This window comes from Motacilla alba, chromosome 11 (genome assembly GCF_015832195.1).
Source record: "Motacilla alba alba isolate MOTALB_02 chromosome 11, Motacilla_alba_V1.0_pri, whole genome shotgun sequence".
In the NCBI taxonomy this organism is placed as follows: domain Eukaryota; kingdom Metazoa; phylum Chordata; class Aves; order Passeriformes; family Motacillidae; genus Motacilla; species Motacilla alba.
This window is the reverse complement of record NC_052026.1, coordinates 5,204,946-5,224,186: the sequence shown is the minus strand read 5'-3', so window position 1 is coordinate 5,224,186 and position 19,241 is coordinate 5,204,946. Positions and strand designations below refer to the sequence as shown.

General features: G+C 45.3%; 2 protein-coding genes across 5 annotated transcripts in view; one reads left to right on the top strand and one right to left on the bottom strand.

The window, feature by feature from the left end:
• Positions 1-503: 503 nt before the first annotated feature.
• On the top strand, positions 504-5,576 carry PDCD5 (programmed cell death 5). Its single transcript, XM_038148498.1, has 6 exons — positions 504-615; positions 2,110-2,150; positions 3,328-3,389; positions 3,825-3,916; positions 4,152-4,223; positions 4,622-5,576. The coding sequence occupies exons 1-6, from the start codon at positions 550-552 to the stop codon at positions 4,667-4,669; spliced, it is 381 nt and encodes a 126-aa protein (XP_038004426.1). The 5' UTR covers positions 504-549; the 3' UTR covers positions 4,670-5,576.
• A 715-nt stretch (positions 5,577-6,291) lies between these two features.
• ANKRD27 (ankyrin repeat domain 27) overlaps positions 6,292-19,241 on the bottom strand; it is a 56,923-nt gene continuing 43,973 nt past the window's right edge. For 3 of the 4 annotated variants that reach the window (XM_038147902.1, XM_038147904.1, XM_038147903.1), the window contains exons 22-29: positions 18,413-18,535; positions 16,474-16,671; positions 15,316-15,435; positions 14,690-14,851; positions 12,360-12,468; positions 10,357-10,438; positions 9,749-9,821; positions 6,292-7,950 (exon numbers count right to left, since the gene is read on the bottom strand). In XM_038147902.1, the coding sequence (XP_038003830.1) occupies positions 7,696-7,950; positions 9,749-9,821; positions 10,357-10,438; positions 12,360-12,468; positions 14,690-14,851; positions 15,316-15,435; positions 16,474-16,671; positions 18,413-18,535 (1,122 nt within the window). In that variant the 3' untranslated portion in view covers positions 6,292-7,695. The remainder of the gene's footprint in view (positions 7,951-9,748; positions 9,822-10,356; positions 10,439-12,359; positions 12,469-14,689; positions 14,852-15,315; positions 15,436-16,473; positions 16,672-18,412; positions 18,536-19,241) is intronic. The other variant, XM_038147905.1, reaches the window with a different exon arrangement.

Here is a 19,241-nt window from a genome sequence, read left to right as displayed (position 1 = left end):
TGCCCTCACACACAGCGCTGGTCCGGTACCGCTCCCGCTCCTCACGCCGACTGCTCCCAAAAGAGGGGCAACTCAGGCAAGGCAAGGAGCTGCTGGACAGGGTCCAGCAGAGACCACAAAGATGAGGAGGGGTCTGGAGCATCTCTGCGATGAGGAAGGACTGTGAGACCTGGGCCTGGGGAAGAATGAGAGGGATCTCATCAGCCCATACCAGCATGTCCAGAGCCTGGTGCCAGGCTCTGCTCAGTGGTGCCCAGCGACAGGGCGAGAAGCAATACCGGTGATCTAAAACACAGATTCCACATCGATATGAGGAAGAGCTTCTTTATACTGCAGGTGTCAGAGCTGCAAGAGAGGTGGGGAGTCCCCCTCTCTGGACACATCCCAAACCCACCCGGACGCGTCCCTGCCTCCCCCGCTCCGGTGACCCTGCCCCGCTCAGGGGGCTCGGGCATAGGCGGTGGATTGGCCTCGCCTGGCGAGGGCGCGGCGGGGCGGGGGCAGCGCTCGGCGGTGGATTGGCAGCGCCTGGCGCGGGCGGCCTCAGCCATGGCGGACGAGGAGCTGGAGGCGCTGCGGCAGCGGCGGCTGGGCGAGATCAGGGCCGAGCACGGGGTGAGGGGACGGGCGAGATCAGGGCCGAGCACGGGGTGAGGGGACGGGCGAGATCAGGGCCGAGCACGGGGTGAGGGGACGGGCGAGATCAGGGCCGAGCACGGGGTGAGGGGACGGGCGAGATCAGGGCCGAGCACGGGGTGAGGGGACGGGCGAGACCAGGGCCGAGCGCGGTGTGAGGGGACGGGCCGACTCTCCGCCCGAGGCGCTTTCGGCGCCTCTCGGGGTGGAGGGGAAGAGGAGAGGCGTGTGCGTGCCGAGGCCGGGGGGAAGCGAGGCCCGGCTGTGCCGGAGCTTTGGCTGGAAACGGCGCCGAGCGCAGCCCCGGGCCCGCCGCTGCCTCCCTCCGCTCCTGCCCTGGGGAGGTTTGGCACACGAGCGTCCTCGCCCCCGACCACTCACTATTCCGTGGATTGCCTTCCCAGCCCTCTCAGTTTTCAGAGCTGAATCACAGAATTGTTAGGGCTGGAAGGAACTTCTGGAAATCATCCAGTCCAGCTTCTCACCAGGGCAGAGTCACCTAGAGCAGCTGACAGGAGCGTGTCCAGGTGGGTTTGGAATGTCTCCAGAGAGACTCCTCACTCTCCTTGAGCAGCTGCTCCAGTGCTCTGCCACCCTCCGTGGAAAGAAGTTCTTCCTCCTGTTGAAGTGAAACTTGTGTTTTAGTTCCTGGCCATTGCTCCTTGTCCTGTGCTGGGCACCACTGGAAGGAGTTGGACACCATCCTCTGACACAATCCATCGATGGATTTATATGAAGTGTCAGTTTTGTTGTTCCTGTGAAGGAACTGTGCCTCCAGCCAGCCCCATTTCCAGTCTGTGTGGTTTTCCATCCGGCTTTCACACCTTTAATTGTTATCTGTAAAATCTGAGGTGTTGATTCCATATACAGTTCAGGGTTTTTTCAGTTTTTTGTTACTTGTTTCTGAATAGTCACCAGTAATAATGACTTGGAAGTTTGCCCCCTTTTGTTTTTCAGATGTATTAGGAACCAGCTCTTTCAGAACCCCCCTCATTAACTCTTCATTGGTTTCAGGAGTTAGACTTGATGATCCTTGGGGGTTCTTCCAGCTCAGAACGTTCCATGATTCTGTGATTCCGGGATTTCAGCTGCCATGCTGAGAATGTTTATGGTTCATTTTCCTCTACTTAACTCACTCTAGTGGATCTGTAATGCTTTGGTGACTTTGCTGGGCTTTGGAGAAGCCTCTTATCCTGGAGCTGAGGGGAAGGCTCTTCGTGCCCCCAGCCCCAGGAGTGTGTGGATAGCCAGGAGCAGCTGATCCCACTGCTGCCACGACTGCGCTGTCAGCAGAGCAGAGGGCGGCACATTTATTTGCTAGGGCAGCAGATTCCCACTTCCAGGATCTCATCCATGGGCAGGCAGGTTTAGCAGGCAGGTTTATCTTCCATCCACGCTGCTGGAATATTTTAACTTTCTGTCCTGTGTGCAATGATTCTGGATTGTGAAATTTGCTCTGATCTCCTTCTTCAGGATCCTTCCGCCGATCCGTCGCAACAGGAAGCAAAGCAGAGGTATAAATGAGACTGTTGAATTTTGGTCTTGCATCTAATCATCTTTAACTATTTTTTTTTTTTTTTTTTTTTTTTTTTTTTTTTTTTTTTAGTATTTAATTTCTTTGGAATGCTGCTCCACATTTGTTTTGTTGCTGGGAAAGTCAGCAACAAAGGAATTGAAATGGATCAAAGATTTGGTGCAGGGGTGGCTCCCATGCCATGCCCATACTGCCTGAGCCCTGCTGGGCCGGGAGGGCCTGACGAGAAAGCAGCAGCAGCAGCAGCAGCAGCAGCTCATTCTCCCTTGGCCCTTGTCTGTGCTGTGACCTCCTGAGCTGCTGTGATGCCGTGGGGTGCTCCGGGCAGCACCGTCCCTCCCTCTGTCACCTGCTTCTGGGAGGCAGAGTCCTTCAGGGTTGGTAGGAGTTTATGATCCCAGTCCTGAAGGCTGCCAGAACTCCTCCCAAACTGGTGCTTTTTGTCACTGCTGAGTTTGGGTTGGGTTTGGCTGGTATTGCTGGGGGAAGAGCCTTTCCCAGTTGATTTGATTTTTCTGGGATAACTATTCCAGTTAAAAAGCTGAAGCAAAATTATTTTTGTGGAAGCTCAGTGGGTGAACAGTACTCAGTATTTGTGCCAAGGGGAAATTGTAAACAAGTGTTTGAAGAGCTGACTTTGCACAGTCCAAGTCTAAAGTTTCATAAACTAAAGTTCCAGTTTTGCAGATACTTACATCAAATATTGTAAATACATGGAGACTTAGTAAAAAGTTCTAAATATATAAATGAGCTTTGATTTGGTTTTGGAATTGCATGGACAATTCCTTGTGCCTGTTCTACCATGCACCACCTTGGGGTGAATTCCGCATGGATCAATGCAGGATCTAAAGGGTAGCACTGCTTTTGGCTCTTAAAATGTAATCATGAGCAGTGAGAAGGTGTAAGTATGAAGCTTCTCCTTGATTTCTTGGAAGATATTGCCAGCTGTGTAACATCAGAAGTGGGAAATGTCCATAAGAAATGGACATTCCTAGGACAGCAAATGCTGTAAAAGATGTCATGTAAGTGGAAGGTTTGAAGTGGCCTCAAGAAGCTGCTTGCACAAATCAAAAGTCTTCTGCAGTTTGCTGTTCTGTGCATGATATTTTAGGTGTTTGAAATCCCACTTTTAATGTGTGCTTCACTTTTCCTTACAGGGAAGCAGAGATAAGAAATACTATTTTAGCTCAAGTTCTTGATCAAGCAGCTCGTGCAAGATGTGAGTATCCAAGTCACTTCCTAATAAAAACACTCATCTAAGTGGCTCCTCTGAAGTGTGTTGCACAGAGGCCAGACTAGAAGAATACTGGTTTTGCTGAGAAGATAAAACTTGCAGCTTTTCAGTTGGCAATATCCGTGATTAGAAGGGAGAGGCTGATGAGTATCTGAATTATGTTAATGTTTTGGGTTTTATTTGAATTAGTAGAAGGAATTTTACCGAGAGTCCAAGTTGTTTAATCAGGAGCAAATATTTAAAAGTTGTAAATAGTTGTAACTGTCTTGTACCTGGCATAAATGAAAATGCCTTTTTCAATTTATTTCATGACCCTGGCATGAAGATTGTTTCCTAGGGACATTTGTCACTTCTTTGTTACTAGAGAACGTATTGGAGAATGTTCTAAACCCAAATGAACAGAGCCTGTTTTTGTTGCAGTAAGCAATTTAGCACTTGTGAAACCAGACAAAGCAAAAGCAGTAGAGAATTATCTTATACAGATGGCAAGATTTGGACAGCTAGCTGGAAAGGTGAGTGTATTTCCTAATTCTTTCTCACATATATTTATTTTTAAACCAAATTCACTTTAAAAAAAAGATGTTTATAATAGATGTAAGTTAAATTAACTGTAACTAGCTCCTAAAGACTATTATAATTCCACCAAAGACTATATAATTCCAAAAAAACCTTTTGTAAAAAAGGAAATTGCAATTCAGTTTAAAACTCTCAGAGTGTGTTTATCCACATTTTGTTTGACTTTCCTAGGTATCAGAACAAGGTTTGATAGAAATTCTTGAAAAAGTGAGTCAGCAGACAGAAAAGAAAACAACAGTGAAGGTGAGTTTTCTTTCCTAAATGTAATGTTGTATAAAGTAGAGCAGCAGAATCGCACGTGTGGGACCAGTTCAGGCTGGAAGTTTGTATTTGCACCTCTTGCAAATACATAAATAAATAAAAATAAATAAATAAAAAAAATCTAAATAAATTAATTAATAAATCAATCTTGTTTGTATTTGCCCTGGTGGGTGCTGGGGTTCCATCAGAGCAGTCCTACACATCGGCAGCTCCTGGGACAGGCTGGCCCAGCTCTGTGCTGTGCCACTGGGCCAGGCGGGGCCTGGGGGGTGTCGTGCCCAGGCAGTGCCTTCATTGCCACGTGCATGGACTGGGAAAGGCTTGTGCCAGCCTGCATTTACCATGGCCCTTCAATTTGCACTGTATGTATTTCATTCTAGTTCAACAGAAGGAAAGTGTTGGATTCTGATGAAGAGGATGATTATTAATGCTGCTGTAAGGCTGCCAAACAATAGCCTGGAAGAATGCTGTCAGCAGGCAGAATGCAAGATCTGAAAATGTTTACGCTTCTTGACTTTTTTTTTTATTATTATAAAAGGCCAACAAATAACTTGTAAAATAAATCCGAGAAGGGGGATTTTATAACTTAAAGTTTTGTAGTATAAGAGGCCTGAGCAGTGTGGGGTTCCCCATGGCTTCATTAGCATGAATGTTTTGTTGCCCCTTCCTCACTGTAAGCTCTGCTTTCAGCCACTGCACACACTTAACTTGCTGTTATTGGGGACAGCAAACACAGGAGCCAAGTGAGACAGGGAACAGCCAGAGCTGAAGTCTGTCCAGACTCTGTCACAGAAGTGTCAGAAAGGAGATTCCCTGAGCCCCTGAAGGATGCCTGTCCAGCCAGCCACCGGCTCTCAAGTCCTCACTGGAAATTTAAAAATGAAGGTATCCAAATAGTGTGTGGATCAGGGGATTCCTGTCAGGCAGTCTGTGTACAGAAGCGTTACCAGCGAACAGCTGAACTGCTCCCCTGTCCGTTCCTGGGCTGTCAAACAAAGCAAGTTAGCTGTGTCATACCCAGCACTGTTCAGACACCTGGTATCGTGTATTCTTACAACTACCTCCACTTTTATCAAACGGCTGGAGAGTTTCTTACCTGGGAAAAAAGACAGACCGTTTTCCTAAACTCTGCAACTCCTGCATGCATAAAGTAAAACTGAACTTGTGCTGTACCTTCATTCAAGACTATGGTTATGGAAATCAGTAGGATGAATACTGTAATGTGCTGATAAACTGTCCCACCACAACCCCCTTATCTGACATAATTTAACAGGATCGTGTATGATTCCAACTGCAGTGTTTTTTGGAACAGAATAAACTTGTTTCAAGTGAGCAGTAGTGGGTGTGTTTTTCATCCTGTCTGAATGTGGTTAAAAATAAGAAATACTTGTTATTTTTGTTTCATTTGATTTAGACAGTGCGTTTGGCTTCTCTGTTTGTAATTAGGATGCCTCAGCTTTAGTGATACCCTGAGCGAGCCAAATTTCTTCAGACTTACTGCCCTTACTGAGTTTGAAGGCAGAGTTTGGTGAAGTGAATGTTCTTATCTATATGGTTGAGAAATCTGAAGAATAATTTACTTAAATGCATGCTACAATAAAACACAAGCAACATTCTCACTCTGTAACTTGGAAATCTGATCTATAATAGGCTGCTAGATCTTAAATATCTGGATTATTCTTGCTACAGGTAAGGACCAGTGACTTTCTCTGGGTAATCTTTATAGTGTCACAAGAAGGGAAAACCTGTTTTACCTCTTTCCTTTTGTGTCTTTTGACTTGTAATAGCTGAACATTTTTTTTTTTTTAATTTGCATGTAGAGCTAGAAAAGGAGGTTATGTGAAAATGCTCTGTTTCACTAACAGGTCTATTTTGTACACCTCTGTGCATAAATCTAAAACCACACAACCTAATAAAGCTACCTGTAAATGTAGGAGGAAGGAAAGCCCAGGAGTAACCACAAGGTAAAGTCTTCAAGTGCCTACAAAACCAAGCAAGAAAATCTGTGATAGACTCACTGCTTGGACAAAAGCACTCAAAGAAAACAGCATTTTCAAGAGTTCTTTTACTAGTTTTTTTCTTTCCATCATTTGGCACAAATCCAAGGCACATCAGAAAATCATAGGAACTCATAAATAATTATAAAAATAAACACATTACCCTCAAATCCAAATGTCATTTGACATTTTACCTCTTAGATTAAAAAGTTATCTGAAAAACCCAGCACTCTTATCTTCCAGCTTTGTATTTTGCCAGGTAGTTTACTAATACCACAGTTAAAAGAAAGAGAATTATCTATACAAATAGTTCATGAAATAAAATGCAAGCTGGATGTGATGAGCAAAGAATAAAAAAATACTGCATTGAAAACCTGGCTTGTGCTATTTACAGCTTGTCCTCCCATAACCGAACAGTAGAAAATGAACTTCAAACGTAAGCAGCCACTGTGAGCTCCCAGTTCTGCAGTGATCACCCCTGGGAATGGGGCAGGGTTTGGCCTATTCCAGCCAGCGCTCACGGATGTGAGGAGTACCTTTCATAACGGCAATTTCACCTTTTTAACAGCAGTCCAGAGCAGGCTCTGAAGCAGTCCTGTCTGTGGATGTTGCCCAGCATCAGAATCATGAATACTTGTGCATTTTTGCATCACTTCCTTTAGAGGAGGGGAAAAGCAACTTAAATGCATACTGCAGTAAAACACAAGCACCTTGTGCTTGCTTCTGCTTTTTTATTAGACTGTGAACAGTGAGTCCAAAGTTCAGCTTTGTCAAGGGCTCTCCACTGTTCCCCAGTGTCTTGGCTCCTCTGTAAGAACTTGATCTTGCAGCTGCAGTACGGGGGAGCAGTGCTGAGATATTAGCAAGGATTACATCCCTTCACATTAGTAATGCAGATGTGAGGGACTATTGCTCGCCCAGCTACTGAAATATACAGAAATATATACTATAATGGTTTGTACCATTACAATAAAAATAGAGACATTTCAATTACCTCTGGCAATAAATACCTTGTTATCCAATATATCTTTATATATATATATATAAATATATTTATATTTAATTCTGAATGTAGTGATAAAAACCAAAAATGCAAAAATTATTCAAAGATTTTAAAACAAAGTGGGTGGCTGAAAAATACAATACAGGGTTTCATTTGGTTTACTGTTACATAGAACTTTTTAATAAGTACTGAATAGAATAGGAAAGTAATTTTGCTGTCTTTATCTCGTTACGTCCCTGTTAGTGAGATCAGTAATGATCTGGCTGTGTGGTCAGCTCCAACATGAACACAGGAGTCAGGCCCCAGGGTGCCAGACCATTCCAGCTGTGCCGCAGAGCCTGTGCCTGCTCTGAACTGCGGTGTGTGAACGTCACCGACAGTAACACACAGCGCAGGGCTGCTGGAATTCACTCCACCGTCTTCCTGAGCTCCGGGTTTCAAAGCGTGCTTCCCTTCAGTGATGTGACCCCGAGCCGTGCCAGTCCTGCGGCACCGCCGCGGCTGCGGGGCTGCCGGAGCCGCTGTCCTCTGCTGGCAGCGGCACGCTGACCGTGTGTCTGCGCTGCAGCAACCGACTCCGGGCGGGAGCTGCCGTGTCATCGTCTTCCACAAACTCACCGCTGCACCCCGAGTCAGTCACCTGGCCTGTGCTCTGCTCCTGCATTCCAACAGATTTTAATTTGCTTTTATCAAAGCTTTTAATAGCCATCTGCGAGGAGAGAGAAATGGTACGTTAAAAGCATCTGCTTTCTTCATTAAGAAGGAAAATTAATATATTGTTTATTGAACATTATTATCACACGAGTTTCGTGACACTGAGAACACAGCCAAGATTAAAACAGCATACTTTGTAACAGAGTAATTCTATTTGGGCAACACATGAGAAAACAAGAGGCCAGCCTGCCCCAGGCTACACACACATCAGTACCAGCCCTGAAACATAACAGACATTACAAAACTTATTCTCACCTCACTATCCCAACAGCTGGGATGCTGTTGGTATAGTGAGGTGAAAGTAAGTTTTGTTTTTTCTAAACACCATTTGTAATGCAAGTCGCATTGCACTTGAAATTCACAGCCATTTCTTTTACTATTAAGAAAAGTGGAAGTAGTAACAGGCAGGGTCACCCAGGTACTGCTGAAGGCAAAGGCAGTTTTCCCTGCTTCCAGAGGTCACCTGTCAGGGAAGAGACACCCACCCTCCCCACCCCCCAGTGCCTCTTTCTGGTCGTTCCAACTATTCATATCTTCCATTTCCACACCTGCTCCCGTTTCTATTGTACACAGTGGGTGGCTGGCCTGGATTACTGGCCACTCTGCAGATGTTAAAATAACCAGAAGAAATAAAGAGAATGCAAGCGTGCTAATGACAGATCTTCTAAGACAAGAATGAAAGGGGAAAGTAGCTTTTTTACTGAAATAATGGCAATAATCTTGAAAAAGCTGCAGACAGAGGTTATTTAAATCCACATTTAAATCCACTAACATTTAAATCGACTAACAATTCAGAGCTCATGGGGACTCATGAACTGGTTCAGCCACAGCTGTATGAACTCACAACCACAGAACAGGGCTGGAGTGCTCTGTATCAGGGTCACATTAGTTTTCTGACACCTGTGTACTGAAATGACATACTGCCTTCAGTGATCCACAGTCATAAAATGTAAACCCAAGTTAAGTAGAGAAATATTACCATTTAGAAAGAATTAATAAAATATTAGAGCTTTATACAATTAATTTAGTGTTCTCAAGACTTTTGGCAAATACTCAGTCTTCTAAGGGCTGCAGGAAGAGAATCCCATTTTCCAGAAGGACACGAGCTGCAGAGCCTGCATTCCTGAGGGTGTGTCAGTCTAATGATGGGCAGCTGCTGGACTAACCTGGTAAAAACTGCTTTGTTTTGGACAGGTCATTTTTCTCTTGATTTAGAGTTCTGAAATGGCTCAGCAGAAGACGCAATGAGAGTCAAAGCCAGTGCAAAGGAAGCAGAAGGAGCACAAGCTCTGGGGAAGGCAGCATCCAGCAGCTGGTGTGGGTGTCACTGCACCCCAAGCAGAGGTGAATCTATTACATACATTTGTGTCACAGCTGCCAATGCAACGTGCAGTTTGCTGGCACCCTTGCAAACAGCTGCCTCTTACAAAGCAAACCCCAATTTCAATCTACTGAAAAATGTCTCTCTTGCCAAAGCAAGATACAGCTCCAAGAAGCTGCAGAGTTTTTCAGTTCTAGGTTTTGCTGGACAGGACACAGAAAAGAAGACAGAGGTGAAACCTGCAGTAAGAGGCTTAAGAGATTTTAAAAAATGAAGTGTTCAAGAGGTGTCATAGAAGCACCACTGAAGTCTGAACAATGATGAAATGAGCAATTTGGCAAACAGGTCAGAACTTCTGTGATTCAACGACCACCACTAGTAAACTTTCTCTTACATGTACCCAGAGTAATAGCAGAGCAAACAAACATATTTGCTTAATATAAGAATAATCTGAGCAAGTATTTCCACTTACCTGGTGCAGTAAGTGACAGTCAAAATTAGGGACGCTTTTATCTCTTGTTATTGTTCTCCGTAAGTGTTTTTCTCTAAAGAAGATTTTAAAGAAATCAAAGAAATTAAATGAAGGCTTCACATAAGCCTTTCATAAAAGCCTCACTCTCAGCAGCTCCACAAGGTGGAACTGTTTCCCCAGAGACAGGCAGCTCCCTGGCAACACTTTCCCAGAACTGCAGCCTACTCGTATTCCCTGTATTTTACAATGGAATATACATTAGGACCTAAAAAGATACTGAGCAAAACCCAACCAAGGAGTGAACACCACTACAGTATTTTTAAGCAGTCTGGCTCTGAAATGCTTAACTGATGGTACACCAAGTATTAGCACAATCCCAATTTCAGATTCATTTTCAAGCCCTCCCTCTCCACCCCAGTCAGCTTGTCATGCCCAGGACATCTGCCTGGGGATGTGACCATGCCAGCCCTGCAGGATTAACGTCCACTGGCACACCACCATGTCATGTGTCACCATCCCTGACCCACTTTGGGCCTTTGTCAGCAGCTGCACTTCTCCTTTGCTTATGGGAAACAACAAACACACTCTGAGCAAGCTGCTCTGCTTACTTGTTAAATCTGTTAATTGACTGGACCAGTTGAAGTTGTCTGCTGATGGGATCATCGGCTTCCTCACAGGGCTTGGGATGCACTGGGGGTTTAAAAGAACAGGCAGCTAAAATTACAACTGAGTCTCATTCAGGAATTAAAAAACACAGTTCTGATTTTAAATGGAACATAAAACTACAACAGTGCTAACTTGAATTTATCTTTGGAAATTTTAAAAACGTTCAAGTTGCAGATATAACCATTCTTCCTCAGATAAAACAACAGGCCAAGCTTCTGAAGAGACTGTAATTCTGGACTTCGAGGCCCTGAATTCCAGTTTTTACCAACCTGAATTAACACACAGATGCTAAACCACCTCTTCATTAGTATTACTCACTCATATCTTCTATTGCTCTTTTAGAACTATTCAAAATATTTGAAAGAACTATTCTCAATTTTAGGTGTCAGCACGCTGTAATTAATTGTGATTTTCTATTAACCAGACACTCACAATCTTTCTGAGGGAAGGAAAACTCATGGGTGCTGAAATGGGCACTCCTGCTCCTCATCTCATCCTCATCCTCAGTTCAGGAGGGACGTGGAGATGCTTGAGTGTGTCCAAAGGAGAGCAATGGGGCTGGTGAGGGGCTTGGAACACAAACCCTGTGAGGAACCACTGAGGGAGCTGGGGTTGTTTAGCCTGGAGAAAAGGAGACTCAGAGGTGACCTTATCACTCTCTGCAGCTTCCTGAAGGGTGGCTGTGCTGAGCTGGGGTCGGTCTCTTTCTCCAGGCAACAACAGACAGAACAAGAGGACACAGTCTCAAGCTGCGCCAAGGGAGATACAGGCTGGAATTAAGGAGGAAGTTTTTCACAGAAAGAGTGGTCAAATCCTGGAATCATCTGCCCAGGGAGGTGGTGGAGTCCCCATCCCTGGATGTGTTTAAAAAAAGACTGGATGTGGCACTTGGTGCCATGATCTCGTTGAGGTGTTAGAATATGGGTTGGACTTGATGATCTTAAAGGTCTCTTCCAACCTAGAAATTCTGTGATTCTGTGATCTTCCCTGATTCCTGCTTTGCAGCCTCCCTGTTTTCTTTCTACAGACCTGGTGGCATCAGGTCCTTTGCTGAGCTGTCCAGCTGAGGGGGCACAGCTTTTCTTACATCTCCAGAGCAGTGAACTTGAAAATTCGCCTGAAAAACTTCTGAGGCAGCATAATGGGAGCAGTGGACAAGGCAGATCAGAAGCTGGGGGTGAGAGGTGAGGAGGGAGACCCTGTGGTCCTTAAGCTCCCTCTCAGAGGCTGCTTTAGGCACATTAAGATAGGGGCCATGTGTCAAATCCTTTAAAGAGTGAAATAACTTTGCATCATGGGATATAACTTACAGTGTTATTGCTGTTAAAAAAGGGGAATGTCAGAGTTTACACTGCAAGACAAAAGGTAGCAAAAGGATGGTAACTCATCCTTCGCAAGGCACCAGGGCCCTGCTGCAGCCCAGCTGTGCTGTCACTGCACCTCGTGGCCACACTCCTGCCACTTGCTCCAAGTCCTCTATAAACTGTGCTGCAAGGTTCACAGTCACCTCTGTAGCTCTCATTTCTGTCCCATAACATGAGAGACAGTAACTAATGAAGAATCACTCCCTGACCTGTTTTAGAGCAATATAAATGACACAAACCAGTAATTTAAATCTGTTTTGCTTTGCACTGAAATGCACAGTTCCTACATGGCCAATTACATCATCTCAAATGTGGTGTGTTTTTACCTTTAAATGTTTTTGTAGGTAAAATTCTCATACGTACCCCAAAGTAGATGAAAACTAAGTTTGAAGCAATGTCGTGAGTAGAATACAAAGTCTGCTGCATTTAGTTACAGTATTTTAGGTGTCACCTATCGTAAATATGAAAAATAGTTGACTGTTCTATGATTGTATTGTAACAGTTACATAAAGTATTTTATATAGTCACCTGTGAATTCCTAAATCTCTTTTTATTCATACCAGTGGAAATATCACAGGTACCTTTTTTCCTTATCTTGCCAGTAGTGTGCTGCTCACCCTCCTTCTCTCCCTCTGCTGATGTGGGGACACAGCTTGGTGCTGCTTCCAGCAACTTCATGATGTTTGAATTCTTCATTTTAAGAGTTTCCATTTTCACCAGCATTGAAGAAAAAGAAAAAAAAAAACCACCACATTTTAGTATTTCAGTCTGTGCAGAGTGTATTAATTAATGCTTCTATGAATCAATACAACACACATAAAATAACTCATTATAAAAACAAAATTGTATCATTCTGAGCAGGGACAAAATCAGTGTTCCACGAGTGACACTGTAATGCAGTGATGATGTTGGAGTCCTGACCTCTTATTATAAGCTGTTTTACTTATGGTTAAGCCAATTTCAGTTTGAATGGTAACATACATACCAAAACTGATTCAGTACAGAATTTTGTGGTCATTAAGCTACATCTTAGAGGCCATTAAAGCAGATTAGGATAGGAGTCCTTTAAAGACTGAAATAATTCTGTATCATTTAATATTACATATAATGTTATTGCTATTAATAAAGGGGAAGGTCAGAGTGATCTATTGCAAGATAAAAGGAATCAAAAGGCTTGAAGGGCAGAAGATAATGGGTGGGACAAAGAACATTGCTGCCAGCATAACGTTTTGTAGTGTTTTCTTTAATTTTATTAGTATGTTTAATGTTTGATTTGTGATTCTGTGATTTCCTTATGCTGTCCTTTTTTTGCCTTTGGAGTGGCACAGGTTTCCCATTTTGTGTTTTATGTTTCTAAAACTAGACTTGTTCCCTTATTAAGTGTTGTTTCTTTGTTTGTTATCTAGCTACTCCCCACCAAGTTTAAACCCTCTCCCCCTTCCAGCTGTTAGCCCCTTTTGTTCCTACCCCTTCCCTAGAACCTTCTTTACTCCTCCTTCCATTAAATGTCTATCTCTCCCCGAACCTGCCTTCCCCCTAGAAACTTCCCAGTCAGTTTTATATTTTTCCAAACCCCATTAGTTCACTGAAGCTGTTCTTCTCCCTTGGAATCCTTCATTGGTTTACACATTGCATTCCTGCCTTGTGTTTTACTCCCAGTTCTCCTGAGTAGTTAAAGATTGTATCCTCCCCTGAGACCTTCCCCCCTTTATAAATTATTGTTTTCCCTGAGTTCGGGGTCCTGGGACTCTGGGGAGGGGGAGTTTTACCATGGAATAAAGTTACCCCAGTTCCACCCAGGACCCGTGCCGCTGCCCTTTTGTTTCCGTGCTGAACCTCTGCTGGTAGCTGGGATTGTGCAGAGCTCGGAGCGGGGTCTGTCCCGCCCCCGTTATCCTGCAGCTGGGACTTGAGACAATGACTAGTGCAAGGTGTTTGTTTGCCTGCATCCAACCTCTGCTCTCTCTGCCATTACACAGATTGTAATGGTCATTTTGTTTATCTCTGTGCTTCCACGCTTTCTACACCCATCCTTTTAGTCTAGGGTAACTTATGCTAGAAACACAGCCGGTGTCACAGGCCGCCGGAACCATCGCTGGGCTGCGCGAGGAACAGGCACCTCAGCGTTTATATCCCGTAAGAGCTGCGTGCAGCTCCGTGCGTGCAGCCCTGCTGTGGCAGCACAGGCCCTCTGCCCCCTGCCCTGCCCTGGCAGGCTGTGCCAGACTGTGCCAGGCCGTGCCGGGCAGTGCCGGGCTGTACCAGGCGGTGCCAGGCTGTGCCGGGCTGTACCAGGCTGTGCCGGGCTGTGCCAGGCGGTGCCAGGCTGTACCGGGCTGTACCAGGCTGTACCGGGCTGTGCCGGGCTGTGCCGGGCGGAGCCAGGCTGTGCCAGGCCGTGCCAGGCCGTGCCGGGCTGTGCCAGGCTGTGCCGGGCTGTACCAGGCTGTACCGGGCTGTGCCGGGCTGTGCCGGGCGGAGCCAGGCTGTGCCAGGCCGTGCCGGGCCGTGCCGGGCTGTGCCAGGCTGTGCCGGGCTGTACCAGGCTGTACCGGGCTGTGCCGGGCTGTACCAGGCTGTGCCGGGCTGTGCCGGGCTGTACCAGGCTGTGCCGGGCTGTACCAGGCTGTGCCAGGCGGTGCCAGGCTGTGCCGGGCTGTACCAGGCTGTGCCAGGCTGTGCCAGGCGGTGCCAGGCTGTACCAGGCCGTGCCAGGCCGTGCCGGGCCGTGCCGGGCGGAGCCAGGCTGTGCCAGGCCGTGCCAGGCCGTGCCAGGCCGTGCCAGGCCGTGCCGGGCCGTGCCGGGCGGAGCCAGGCTGTGCCAGGCCGTGCCAGGCTGTGCCAGGCTGTGCCAGGCGATGCCAGGCGGAGCCAGGCGGTGCCAGGCCGTGCCAGGCGGTGCAGCACTCACGGGCTGGGCGCAGTCGGCGGCGGTGCAGCCGCGCTGGTCGCGCAGGTGTGGCAGGGCGCCGTGCCGCAGCAGCAGTGCCACCAGCGCCTCGCTGCTGCCCGCCGCGGCCCCGTGCAGCGCCGTGCTGCCCTCGGCGTTGGACAGGTTCACCGCGGCTCCGTGCTGCACAGCAAAGGGAGAGCGCGGTTAGAGAGGAGCTCGGCGGCGCAGCCGCACCACCAGAGCCACAAGAACCCACCCGGCCACGCCACTGCCCCATCCCGTGCCACAGTTTCACGGATCACCTCATCGTGGTTTTCCATATATCTATTACATATTTCAAGCTTTAGAGATACTTTAGAAACCCCCAGCCCCATGTGACAGAATCCCAGGCAAGACAACCTGCCACCTGCCACATAACAGTTCCATAAAAAGAGCTACCTGTACAATAGCAAGGTAACATTTATCTGATTAACATCCGTGAAGGGATGGGATTGAAAGGAGTAAGTTAGCAAAAACTCTCATTTTTTCCCCCAAGCATTTTCAACAGAGAAATGCATAACTAAAAATACTGATCCTGAGTACTGGGTAAGCACAGATATCACACAAGAAACAGCAGCAGAACACTCTGTCTTCAGTGATCTCACCTGCAGCAACAGGGCAGTAGTCTCATAGTGACCATTCAAGCATGCATAAATTAAGGGAGTATTTCCATAGATATCCTTTTTATTTTGTTTAGCATTGTAATCCATCAGACACTTTACCACCTATTGAAAGAAATAACAACTTCACTCTTACTGAGTAGGAGTACTGAGTATGAAACTGATTTTCATATTTTAACACCCACTTAAAAAATATTTAAGCAAGTACAAGAAAGGCCAGAAAATAAAACTTGAGGTGTGTGAAAAACAAATATGGCCAGTAACTTAACAAAACATCAAAACCAAACCACCACAGCAGCAGCACCCTTTTCCAAACTCATCACAACACTTGGAAGGAGTTCTTTATACTGTAATTACCCCATGAACTAATCTACAACTATTCCATAAATTAACCTACAACTCTGACTCATATTCTTGGCTTTTTTTGCTTCTCTAGTCCTTTGTCTTCCTATCACTTTCAAAATCCTCTTCTTTTTCCTCCTTCAGTCTTCAGCTCCTTACTTTTAAAAAATTTTCCGCTTTTCTAATTTTCCTAATTTCCTGCTTTCCTGCATCTTTCCATTTGCCTTTTTGCCCCTGCTTTTTCATGTTTGTTATTTTCCTGTCTCATTTACTCTCCCTGCTGTATTGACACCCTCCCTCCATGGGCTCATGCTTCTCCTTCACTGCTTTTGCTTCCCTGACTTGCAGGGAGGGATGGGTTATCTGCTGCCTCAGAGCTGCTCATGATCTAATTAAGGAGGTGAAATTACAGTAACTATTTAGAACTGTGGCTACTGAAGACACAAACATGACCCAGAGAACAAGGTATAGAGGAATGTACACAGAGGATTCAGCTGCTCGAGGGATGTTTAAAGCATTTGAAATACGACAGAAGGTTTTTGCACCACTTGCATTAAACCAGTACTTTAAGTCATATTTGTTTATATATATAAGTCAGATAGATATGCTTTCATAAAGAAAAGCTGTCTTCTGAAACGATTCCAGCTCCAAGTTCCCCTGTCCATCTGGAGATTTTAGACATTGAAAACAAAAACCAGAACCGCCAAACTCATTTTCTCTGCTCCTGGCTTAGTCTGGTTGCTAATTTCCCCGGGCAGCTTTCCGTGGGTGCCAGGGAGCTTCGTGCCAGGGCAGGGTTACCTGGGAGTGTCCCCTCTGGCAGGCCAGGTGCAGGGGAGCTGCCAGCTGTGCGTTCTTGGCGCTGGCGCTGGCGCCGTGGCGCAGCAGCAGCGACGCCAGCTCGCCGTGCCCGTGCAGAGCAGCCATGTGCAGGGGGGTGAAACCATCCTGGTTGGAAACATTCACCCCCAGCCCGTTGGCACAGATCTTGGAAAACTTCTGTTGAGGAAAACACACAATAAAAGTATAATCGTGCCTTGTTTTAATCAATAAAATAGCCAAATACCTGCTAAGTTTATATAAAATGGGCATTACAAGAAATTCTGCTAGAGCCTATGTTGAGGCCTTCAGAAAGTCAGTGAAGCAGAGCAGCTTGGCAGTGTTTTTCAACAGAAAATTACTTGTATTGTTACCTCTTTTCTTCCAACATGATAACTTCATGGAGAGCAATTCCAGGCAAAGCATTCATGGTATTAAAAAGAGGCTAAAGCAGCACACTTTGAGACAGAAGTAAAACTGCAAGTTTTTATACAGCTGTGAGGATGCTCATACTGCATATGAGGCAGTGTTAATGAGTTACTTTGATTTATGCAGATTTTTATGCTCTTTGAAACAGACAATAAACACCTCAATGCTACATGAAGCTTGGGGTAATAAGGATACAAACTAAAATTAATTTAATTCATCTGGAAGCAAGAGTGGCCCAGAGAACAGACTGCCCTGGGGAGTCAGGATAAGAAAAGCACCTGGAGGACAGTTTACCCAGCTGTCCTCTTTCACTCCTCTTGCAAGCTGTGCCTGCCATTTACACTCGTGCACAACCTTTCACCCTGTGCTTTCAACCTGTGCCTGCCTAGCACAGGGGTTAGGATTAACTAACCAGTTCCTTCTTCTCATTCAGCAGAAAGGTAAATTCCACAGCAGATGCCATTCCCCTCCTTGCCAGCAATAAAATGAGCTTTATGGACTCGAGCTCCCTGTCCTGAGGGCACAGGGACAGCCCTTCCCAGAGAACAAAGCACGGGGTGAATGGGAAGCATTCAAGGACAGCAGCACACTCTAAGCCTGCACAAAATTACCGAGTGGTGGCAGTGGGGAATTGAGAAGTTAAGCCATCTCAGTGCTGTTAACCCTAAAGCAGCCAATCAACTGAAAATTTGTACTTGGGTTTATTTTGCAATGACTTATCCAGTCATGTACAGCTTCAGACACCTCCTGGAAGGCAAGTTATGGAATTTCTATTTGGGATTGTTCCTTATGCAAAACAACAACAACAAGAAACCCTAACCAGAACCACATACACACAACACAAAACAAACAAACAACAAACAAACAAAAAACCACAAAAAAACCCAAAAAAACATAGAAAGAGTGTATTTAAAGCCTCATTCTATTCTACAGTGTGGCAATTTAGGGGGAAGGAAATCTTAGCAACTGAAAATTATAAAATAATTATATCAGATCTCTGAAGAGGCTTTAGATATGGCTTGCAGAAAAGATGCCCTGCAATTCAAAAAAGACTTTATCAGCATTACACGGATTCTGGGATTAGCAGGTATTCCTTGCTGAACTGATTACTAACAGGTAAGCAGATATGCTGTGCCAGTAGCACTGTAAACTAAGGACAACCAGAGGCTTAGTAAAGAATGAATGTTTATTCCAAGTGGCCCAAACCTTCCTGACAGCACTCCACGTACCCTAAAAACAAACTGTGAAGCTTTCTCAATCCATTAGACATTGTGCAAGTCCATGAACACTGTTCCTGTATCCAAAATTTTCAAGAATTCCATTAAAAAAGAACAATTCCATACCATCGGATGAAGTGTGAAAACCTGTATATAGTTAATTTCTTTTTAGAAGAGAGACAGAAGTGCTGGGCAATATGAATGATATTTCCCCGGAACTAAAACTTACATTATAAGAATATAAATTATTCTTTTTACAGAATGATTATTCCAACCTTTTGTGCTGGCCCACATTTTGAGCACTGGCATAATGGATGGCAGAATTCTGGTTTTGATGTACTAGCTGTGTCATCCTCATCTTCCAAGTCTTCTTCCACCCATTCCAAGAGATAACGGACCTGGCATAAAAAGCAAATCCTTCTTTATAGAGTCCAAAAGTTCCATGTCCTAACAGATCTGTGCATGCAGACAAGTCAGATTTGACAAACACACACGTGTGAGTCTCTCAGGGAGAGCACCCAGCTACCTCCTGCCACCAGCTGCCCACAGGCCAAATTTAAAAATCAAGTGTTATTGTTGACAAAGCAGCTAGGAAGGTCTCCAAGTAGAGTGAAGTGAATTATAAAGGACTTCCTGCTGCCTAATCACAACTGCAGTGTTCACCCACCCTCAAACACTCCACATCCTTTTAGCTCAGATGATTTGTGCCAGCTCCTATCAACGTGAATTTTGTTTCATCTTTTGATTTAAAGAACATAAGGAATGACAAGGATGGCAACATTCAACTGATACCCAAAACTTTGCAGGGGCACTGACTTTCCTTAGGTCTGTCACTTAGGAGTTGGACAGTTTCACTTTTTCCTCAATGTGCAGTGCCTCATTTTTGAGAGAGTGAGGTCTTAAGGCTCAGGGCATTCATGTGCAACCTGCAAACAGTGATGCTCAGGGCATTTAAATTCTGCATTACATTTCATTCAACAAAATAAAAGCTGTTTCAGCAGTACATTTTTACCTTGAAATTCAGTAATCTGCATTTCACTAAAGACATTTTAGAATTAGCAGTGACTGTTTTATGACTCCACTACTACTGGACCAAGCCAAGAG